At 35.1% G+C, this 10574-nt stretch overlaps 2 protein-coding genes across 2 annotated transcripts; both read right to left on the reverse strand.

Moving 5' to 3' along the window:
• Window positions 1–380: 380 nt before the first annotated feature.
• LOC140761565 (salt stress-induced protein-like) lies at window positions 381–1345 on the reverse strand. The gene is made up of 3 exons (XM_073098953.1): window positions 1238–1345; window positions 951–1145; window positions 381–876 (listed from the first exon to the last, which is right to left on the reverse strand). The coding sequence occupies exons 1-3, from the start codon at window positions 1244–1246 to the stop codon at window positions 628–630; spliced, it is 453 nt and encodes a 150-aa protein (XP_072955054.1). The 5' UTR covers window positions 1247–1345; the 3' UTR covers window positions 381–627.
• A 4607-nt stretch (window positions 1346–5952) lies between these two features.
• LOC140761566 (salt stress-induced protein-like) lies at window positions 5953–6915 on the reverse strand. Its single transcript, XM_073098954.1, has 3 exons — window positions 6836–6915; window positions 6549–6743; window positions 5953–6474 (listed from the first exon to the last, which is right to left on the reverse strand). The coding sequence occupies exons 1-3, from the start codon at window positions 6842–6844 to the stop codon at window positions 6226–6228; spliced, it is 453 nt and encodes a 150-aa protein (XP_072955055.1). The 5' UTR covers window positions 6845–6915; the 3' UTR covers window positions 5953–6225.
• Between the last annotated feature and the right edge of the window lie 3659 nt (window positions 6916–10574).

Here is a 10574-nt window from a genome sequence, read left to right on the forward strand (position 1 = left end):
GAACAGTGGATTCCTTCATCTCCCAAGGACTCCCCTTCATTGCCCGACCTTCACGAGTCCACCCTGCAAATTAAATGGAGACCAAGTACGTAGAAAGCAAACAATTGAGAGCATGCATGCAATTAAGAAGAACGTATGCTTACGTAGCTTAACCAAACCAAGTCTCTCACTCGAATGGTGATGAGTGATGAGAAGAAGGAAATATTTATATAGTCCAACACAACGGATCAAATCGAGATCTAACAATTGTAGCACGAACTTCACGATTCAGTAAATTTTATTTAAAGCTTTGAATGGTTCATAATATATTAATCTCATATTTTAGTTTTTGGTAGGTATAACTGATACTGGGTCACAGGGTATGGGTGTGTAAACATCCATTTCTTTGCAAACTCATGCAACTGATTTTATTTATTCTGGAGCTAAGTAAGGATAACAAGAATCATCATACATACATACATACATACATACATATGTATATATATGCTATCATGTATCTCCTCCCAAGCTCTCTCTCTCTCTCTCTCAGTTCCTTTATTTATTACATTTGCATATAGATATATAAGCACGCATAGGCATTCATCCTCCAGCAAGATGAAGTTGATGATGCCAATCTCAGGTATGCGATTAGTTGGGCCTGAGGTACAACCCAATTGCATCAAGGAGATCGCCGGAGCGTCCGAAGAAGCCGACGATTCTCCCACTGCTCACAGGAATAGTGAAAGGAGTTCCCTGCGTTTGATCACCGAAGGGCCCTAGAGTTTTTTTAAGATTGGTCTCAAATTTGAGTGACCTTATGCAATCCGCTATGTTGGAGCCATAACGGCCATGAGTCCCGGACATAGCTGTTAAGTATTCCCCCTCTCTGAATGTAATCTGCACGATTAAGTTAATTAATTAAGGATAATTACTACAATATCAAGGCGAGCAAGCTAACGAGAAGCAAATACCTCATGCAAGGTTCCACTGGCATTGCCCCAAGGTCCAGCCGTGTGTAACTTCCCATCGACTTGGTAGTGAAAGGAGAAGGAGTTGATAACGTCGCTGGAGTAGATGGTTATTTTGACAAGGCGAACAGAGGATTTCTCCATGTCCCAAGGACTCCCTGCATTTCCACCCCAGAGCCCAACCTGTACGAGTCCAGCCTGCAGAAGGAGACCAAGTACGTAGAACAAACTATTAGTATCGTTCATGCAGGTATGCATGCCTGCATGCAAATAAGAAGAACGTATCATACCAGTTCCATTTCTCTGTTGAATCTAGTGGCGGTGATGAGTGAGTGATGAGTGATGAGAATGTGAAATGAAGAAGGGATATGGTGGGTACTTATAGAGCCATATAGATATGTAGCTTGTCTTGGAGATGAGAGATGGACGATCCATATTTCTAACGATGTAGTAAAGCTTTGGAATCTAATTAACCTACCCCATGACGTGGGTTAACTTGGGTCGTCTAATCTCTTCTTTTTTAAAAAGAAGAAGAAGAAGAAGAAACCATGGGACAGAGAGAGTATAAGATCGCCGCGTATTACAACGCATGTCAGCTAATTTGGAAGAACGTTACTTGATTCCAAACAAACATAATAGTTCATGTCAACTAGTGATTGATATTTTGCAATCTGATAAGAGGGTTAGCTACTGATCACTGATCGGATAGCACAACCACCATGGCCATGTAGTGAATTTGGAACGTATCAAAATTACACGTCAACTATTGAGGATGAATAGAAGTTTTTGGTTTTCTTCTTGTAATTAATCTTAGTGACATTTTTTAAGGAACCTATTTCTAAGGATGGATGCAATATTATATTTTGTATCTTATAATTTTCTGGGAGTGTTTTGGGCAACATGCAATAAGATAATCAATTCCATCCGGAGTCATCTATATGCTATACTGCTTAGAGCATCTCCCACTTGGCTCAAAAACACTAAATTTGGAGCTCGATGAAATTCTAATCGGGCTTTAAGAGCATGATGAAGCTCCAACCAGACTCCATTATTAGCTCTAAATTTGGAGCTAGTAATAATAGTGGAGCTCTAAATTTGGAGCCCCACAAAAAAAATGGAGCCGTGCTCCATTTGTTTTTAGCTTTTAAAAAATTTCAAATTTGTTCAATAATTATTGTATTTAATAATTTAAATTTCATTTATATTATTTATTAAATAATCTAATTAGTTAAACTAAATATATAATTAGTTTTACTAATCAGTTTTTAACAAAAATAGTTCCATTGAAAAGGTCTCATGGAGACCTTTCAAATGAGTCTAATATTAAATTTTTTTTGAGTTAATTTAAATTTTAAATTTTTTATTATTTATAAAAATGTGTCTAATATTTTATTATTTATAAAATAAATATGTTTATTATTATTTAAAATCAATGTGTCCTAAAATATAATTACTCAAAATTATTTTTCAATATAAATTTTAACTATTAAAATACATCAAATATGAAATAATAAACATATTTAGCAGTTGTAATATCTTAATAATAAATAGCCGAGATTTTACAGTAGAAATTACAAACTACCAAATAGCTGAGAACTGAAAGACATAGTTGTAAGATTCTTTTATGAAGTCAGTTTGTCAGGTGTATATGTTTAGTCATGTAGCTAGTGTGTAGAATAAGTTTTAGGGTTTTTTTTTCTACCTAAAAGCCACTTAATTTTTGCTTTTATAAATCAAGTTTATTTTTTGTTTTCATTGTAGATGAGGTTTTTTCCCTTTATTTTTTAGAAGTTTATCTTTTTGTCATTTAGTGCTCATTAATACTTATGAAAAATATAAGAGAGATGATCTATACCACCTCCTCCTCCTCCTCCTCCTCTTCCTCCTTCTTCTTCCTCTTCTTTATTATTGTTTTTTTATCTTTTTTTGCTTTTCTTCTATCCCTTAATTTTATCTTATTTTTAATATGAGATTTTTACTTAAAAAACTATGAATTACTAATGGAATTTTATACTTACACTATGAATTCTATACTTAAACTATGAAGTTGTAATGCCCCCACCCGGCACGGGCACGTGTATATCGACGCGCTCACACGGCACATGCAACGCACGCGACAGGTCAGGCGAGGCTCGTCTCGCATAGATACACTCATATGCACATATAATCATGACATCATCAAATAATACATGCTAACATATTTATGATCACATAATACAACTCCAAACAAATCATATTATCAACCAAATAAATCTGTTAACATATGAATATCTAAGTCCATAATAATATACACTATATCACTACCTAATCTGGCAAGACCCACACAGGCCACAACAAACCATCAAGATACAACTAAACAATTGATATTGGAGTGCACTATAATCTGACATGTACTATACAAATCATCGTGTGATACAATAAAGTACAAATATAACAAACGATGATGCAACTCAATTTTTATACAAACTATTATCTATACTATCTCGCACTTATAGCTCACATCATCAATCTAAAATATTTTCTTTTGATATCTCAAGTAGCTATCACGTACCACATATCTGAGAGGGTTAGAAAAGAAAATAAAGAGAGTGTTAAGCAAAATGCTCAGTGAATAGACCTTACCCAAATCAGTGATGCCAAACAGAGAGTAAATCATGTACTGGATAATATGAATCAGAAAGAGCATCATGTCATGAATGAGTATATGAATGTATCATCAATAATATATAAATAAAAAGTAAATAATATGTCATAACCGATAAAAGTATATATAATCATCGACAATGAGTAAACAAATCTACATGTTATACTATCATCGTAACTTTCTCAAAAATATGACATATGATGCATGCCGACCATAATTATACTATGATATCAAATGCAACTATATATGATGTATATTGACCACTCGATAATCAGATAATCAAATAATAATAAAATTATATGTATTTCTCAATATCTCAGTCATCAATGTCAGCTCTATACGTCATCATCATAATAGACCACTATGCACAGTCAACACCCGGTATCTAGTCTCAACATAATGTCCGAAGGCTCAGAGCATACTCCGCCACCCGCTAGGGTATCAACATCTATCTAGATCAGGCACCCACATAGTTGATGGAAACCTCGTGAGAATAACTCGCCACATATGCCGCATTTGTCCGAATATTTATTGCGCACACGGACTAACGACCTCGGACGTAAGGCCAACGGGATTGCGATTATGTCGAGCGATCAATCATATCCAGGCATGCCCTAACCCTCGCGCCCACTCAGTTATGCTCACGCTTTCTATCAACTATTATATTAATTACATTTCATGCTTTCTTTCTAAATGACAGATCATATGCATATATCCAGTACGATAACGAGTCAATGCATAATAAAAATTTAGGTGGAACAGGAATCAAGAGAAAAATAATGTAATGTAGTCTCCAACCATATAGTCAACACATGCATACCCATGCTAATATAATCACATGTAAACTCATGTTACAGATCATCTCGACATAAAACCATAACAGTATAGTTATCTCTCATCATCTCTATTTATAATCATTATACTCATATCCAAGATCAGCCTAACTATATGCATAATAAAAATATGCTCAACTGTAATCATCTCTAGATAAAGTTATATAATCATACTAAAGGCCAAAAGGGAGAAAGAGGGTTTGAGAGAGAGAGGGGAGTGAGAGAGAGACCTGGGGAGAGGGAAGTCGGTGGTAGCGGTAGGGTGGGGCCCGCCGCGACCTAAGCAAGTGACGCATGGCGCCCCCACGGAGCATCAAGCTGCATGGGTGGCGTTGCATGGGCACGAGGCTGGCCACAGTGGTCGGCCACGTAGTGCCCAAAATTTAATTTTAATTTAATTTAATTTTTTTAAGGTTAGGTTCTTACAGAATTCTTCGTTTCACTATAGATAGATTTCGAATATGAAAAAATTAATAATAACAAAGTTCTAACCATGATGTCACGAATTTTATTTAATTGATTTCATAATTTTTGAACGTCAGATAATTATATTTAAAATATTTTTTCAAAACTATGAAATTTCATAGTTTTAGTAGGAAACTAGTATTTAAACTATAAATTTCATACTTAAAATATTAAAAAAATCTAAAAAATATCTAGAAGATATTTATCTAACGTCCAAATAATATAAAACTAATTGGATAAAATCAGTAACATCGTGATCTAAAATTTTACTATTCAGTCTCTTGAAATTAAGAATATATGTGAAGAGTTTTTTTGTACCAAATAGAATGACAAGAAAAGAAATATCAGTTTGGGAAGGAAGACGAGGGTAATTTCGAGCAAAAAATGGTCACCCGTTAATTTCAGACATAAAAGAAAATCATAGGCTAACAAAAGGGTCATGCAACTGATTTTATTTCTGCTGGAGCTAAGTAAGGATAGCAAGACATATTCATCCACATTCTCTAATCTAATAGTCATGCTTTCTTTATGATTTAATATGTGATCTATGGGTTCTTTTTGTTGATAGACAGTTTGATATCGTTGAAGTTAGATATTTTATCATCCGTGACTTCACATCAACTTGGTATTGAAACGAGGAGTTGATAACGTTGCTGTTGTAGTAGATGGTTATACTCTCAAGGCGAACAGAGGATTTCTTCATCTCCCAGGGACTCCCTTTCACTGCCCAACCTTCACGAGTCCACCCTGCAAATTAAATGGAGACCAAGTAGGTAGAAAAGAACAATTGATAGCATGCATGCAATTCAGAAGAACGTATGCGTACGTAGCTTAACCGAACCAAGTCTCTCACTCGAATGGTGATGAGTGATGAGAAGAAGGAAATATTTATATAGTCCTACACGGTGGATCAAATCGAGATCTAACAATTGTAGCACGAGCTTCACGATTCAGTAAATTTTATTTAAAGCTTTGAATGGTTCATAATATATTAATCTCATATTTTATTTTTTGGTAGGTATAACTGATACTGGGTCACAGGGTATGGGTGTGTAAACATCCATTTCTTTGCAAACTCATGCAACTGATTTTATTTATTCTGGAGCTAAGTAAGGATAACAAGATACATCATACATACATACATACATACATACATACATACATACATACATACATACATACGTATATATATGCTATCATGTATCTCCTCCCAAGCTCTCTCTCTCTCTCACTCACTTCCTTTATTTATTACAGTTGCATATATATATATATAAGCACGCATAGGCATTCATCCTCCAGCAAGATGAAGTTGATGATGCCAATCTCAGGCATGCGATTAGTTGGGCCTGAGGTACAACCCAATTGCATCAAGGAGATCGCCGGAGCGTCCGAAGAAGCCGACGATCCTCCCACTGCTCACAGGAATAATGAAAGGAGTTCCCTGCGTTTGATCACCGAAGGGCCCTAGAGTTCTTTTAAGATTGGTCTCAAATTTGAGTGACCTTATGCAATCCGCTATGTTGGAGGTATAACGGCCATGAGTCCCGGACATAGCTGTTAAGTATTCCCCCTCTCTGAATGTAATCTGCACAATTAAGTTAATTAATTAAGGATAATTACTACAATATCAAGGCGAGCTAGCTAACGAGAAGCAAATACCTCTTGCAAGGTTCCACTGGCATTGCCCCAAGGTCCAGCCGTGTGTAACTTCCCATCGACTTGGTAGTGAAAGGAGAAGGAGTTGATAACGTCGCTGGAGTAGATGGTTATTTTGACAAGGCGAACAGAGGATTTCTCCATGTCCCAAGGACTCCCTGCATTTCCACCCCAGAGCCCAACCTGTACGAGTCCAGCCTGCAGAAGGAGACCAAGTACGTAGAACAAACTATTAGTATCATTCATGCAGGTATGCATGCCTGCATGCAAATAAGAAGAACGTATCATACCAGTTCCATGTCTCTATTGAATCTAGTGGCGGTGATGAGTGAGTGATGAGTGATGAGAATGTGAAATGAAGAAGGGATATGGTGGGTACTTATAGAGCCATATAGATATGTAGCTTGTCTTGGAGATGAGAGATGGACGATCCATATTTCTAATGATATAGTAAAGCTTTGGAATCTAATTATCCTACCCCATGACGTGGGTTAACTTGGGTCGTCTAATCTCTTCTTTTTTAAAAAGAAGAAGAAGAAGAAGAAACCATATGACAGACAGAGTATAAGATCGCCGCGTATTACAACGCATGTCAGCTAATTTGGAAGAACGTTAATTGATTCCAAACAAACATAATAACGCACGTCAACTAGTGTTGAATATTTTGCAATCTGATAAGAGGGTTAGCTACTGATCACTGATCACTGATCAGATAGTACAAAAACCATGGCCATGTAGTGAATTTGGAACGTATCAAAATTACACGTCAACTATTGAGGATGAATAGAAGTTTTTGGTTCTCTTCTTGTAATTAATCTCACTGGCATTTTTTAAGGAACCCTATTTCTAAGGATGCAATATTATATTTTGTATCTTTAAATTTGTGGTGGTGTTTTGGGCAACATGCAACAAGATATGCATCAACAATCAATTCCTTCTAGAGTCATCTATATGCTATAGGGCTTAGAGCATCTTTAACTGAGCTCCAAAATACTAAATTTGGAGCCCAATGGGGCTCCAACCGGGCTTTAAATGGGGCTCCAATTTTGGAGCCAGCTATGGTGGAGCTCTAAATCAACTCATTCTGGAGCCATCTATATGCTATAGAGCTTAGAACATCTCCAACCGAGCTCTAAAATACTAAATTTAGAGCCTAATAGAGCCCCAACCGGGCTTTAAATAAGGCTCCAACTTTGGAGCCAGCTACGGTGGAGCTTCAAATCAATTTCTTCTGGAGTCATCTATATGCTATAGTACTTAAGGCATATGCAATCAAGCTCCAAAATACTAAATTTGAAGCCCGATGGAGCTCCAACCGGGCTTTAAATGGGCCTCCAACTTTGGAGCTAGCTATGTTGGAGCTCGAAATTTGGAGCCGAGATCCAAATCAGTTCCTTTTGGAGTCATCTATATGCTATAGGGACAACATCTCCAACTGAGCTCCAAAATACTAAATTTGGAGCTTGATAGAGCTCCAACCAGACTTTAAATAGGGCTCCAACTTTGGAGCCAGCTACGATGAAACTCTAAATCAGTTCATTCTGGAGTCATCTATATGTTGTAGGGCTTAGAGCATCTCTAACCGAGCTCTAAAATACTAAATTTAGAGCCCAATGGAGCTCCAACCGGGCTTTAAATGAGGCTCCAACTTTGGAGCCAGCTATGGTGGAGCTCCAAATCAATTTCTTTTGGAGGCATCTCTATATGCTATAGGACTTAGAGCATCTCCAATCGAGCTCCAAAATACTAAATTTGAAGCTCGATGGAGCTCCAACCGTGCTTTAAATGAGCCTCCAACTTTGGAGCTAGCTATGTTGGAGCTCTAAATTTGGAGCCAAGCTCCAAAATACTAAATTTGGAGCCTGATAGAGCTCTAACGGGGCTTTAAATGGGGCTCCAACTTTGGAGCCAGCTACGGTGGAGCTCTAAATCAATTCCTTCTGAAGTCATCTATATGCTATAGAACTGCATCTCCAACCGAGCTCCAAAATACTAAATTTGGAGCCCAATGGAGCTTTAACCGGGCTTTAAATGAGGCTCCAACTTTGGAGCCAGCTACGGTGGAGTTCTAAATCAATTCCTTCTGGAGTCATTTATATGCTATAGGGCTTAGAGCATCTCCAATCGAGCTCCAAAATACTAAATTTGAAGCCCCATGGAGCTCCAACCGGGCTTTAAATGGGGCTCCAACTTTGGAGCCATCTAAGCTCCAAATTTGGAGCTGAGCTCCAAATTAGTTCCTTCTGGAGTCATCTATATGCTATAGAGCTTATAGCATCTCCAACCGAGCTCCAAATTTGGAGCCCAACTCCAATACTATTTAACATTTTAAAATGCCAATTTTGCTCTACAAAAGTTTAATCTGAAAATTTAAATTTCGTCCATATTTTTTATTTAATAATTTAATTAGTGTATAATTAGTTTTACTAATCAATTTTAACAAAAATAGTAATATTGGAAGGTCTCATCGAGATTTTTAAAATGAGTCTAATATTAAATTATTTAACTTATTTTAAATATTTTATTATTTATTTAATATAATATAATTTTGATGTGTTTAATTAAAAAAATAGTAATTTAAAATTATTTCTGAAGCTATTGAATATTACTTTTATTATAAAGACATCGATGAGAATTTTTTAACCAAATGCTCTTTATTAAAAAATAATAATATTAAGATGATTTATTAAGTGATTTAAAATATAATATATAAATATAAATATTATATTAATTAAATAATAAATATAGAGCCTGGTAGCCCTATGCATTGGAGTGCACCCGACACTTGGCTTTTGGGCTCCAAATATAGAGCCCTACCTCGGAGATGATTGAGAAACCCCTCGGTTACCATATTGAAGGCCTGTTTTAGTGATCTGTATTACTGTATGTCAGTTAATAATTTATCAAGAGTATCATATATTTTTTTGCTTTTATTGTTATTCACATCGTAACATCCTGTAACCTTTTTAACGTGTGGAAAAAATAGGTTGACCCGTTATATTAAGATACGGGAGAATGTCCAAGAGAGGGATGAGTGGAGATTTTATGGTAGAAATTACAATTGCCAAATAGCTGAGAAATCATGAGAAAAAAAAGGCTAAGAATTGAAAGACAAAGTTGTAAGATTCTTTTATGAAGTCAGTCAGTTAGGTGTATATGTTTAGCATGTAGCTAGTGTGTAGAATAAGTTTTAGGATATTTTTTCTACTAAAAAACCACTTCATTTTTGCTTTTGTAAGTGAAGTTTATTGTTTATTTTTTGTTTTCATGGTAGTTGAGGGGTTATTTTTCCTTTCTTTCTTCCTAGTTTATGCTTTTGTCATTTAGTGCTCATTAATACTGATGAAAAATAAAAGAGAGTGATGATCTATACCGCCTTCTACTTTATTATTGTTTCTTTTTTCTTTTTCTTTTTCTTGCTTTTGTTCTATCCCTTAATTTTCTTTTATTTTTAATATGAGTTTTTTTACTTAAAAAATTATGAATTACTGATAGAATTTCATACTTACTATGTGAATTCCTTACTTAAACTATGAAATCTTTGTTCTGCTGTGGATAGATTTTGAATATGAAAAAAATCATAATAACGAAGTTCTAATCATGATGTCATAAATTTTATTCAATTGATTTTATAATTTTTTAATGTCAAATGATTATCTTTAAAATATTATTTCAAAACTATAGAATTTCGTAGTCTTGGTAAGAAATTTATACTTAAACTATAAATTTTATACTTAAACTATAAAATTTAAAAAAGAATATCTAAAAGATATTTATTTGATGTACATATAATATAAAACTAAATGAATAAAATCAGTGACATCATAATCTAAAATTTTTCTATTCAATGTCTCTTCAAATTATGAATCTATTTGAAGAGTTTCTTTTGTACCAAAAAGAATAAGAAGAAAAAGAAAAAAGAAATATAGGTTTGGGAAGGAATATGAGGGTAACTTCGAGCATAAAAGAAAATCATAGGCTAACAAAAGAGTCATGCAATTGATTTTGTTTCTACTGGAGCTAAATAGG

The sequence above is a fragment of the Typha angustifolia genome, chromosome 6 (assembly GCF_048772165.1).
Source record: "Typha angustifolia cultivar Huaian chromosome 6, ASM4877216v1, whole genome shotgun sequence".
Lineage (NCBI taxonomy): Eukaryota > Viridiplantae > Streptophyta > Magnoliopsida > Poales > Typhaceae > Typha > Typha angustifolia.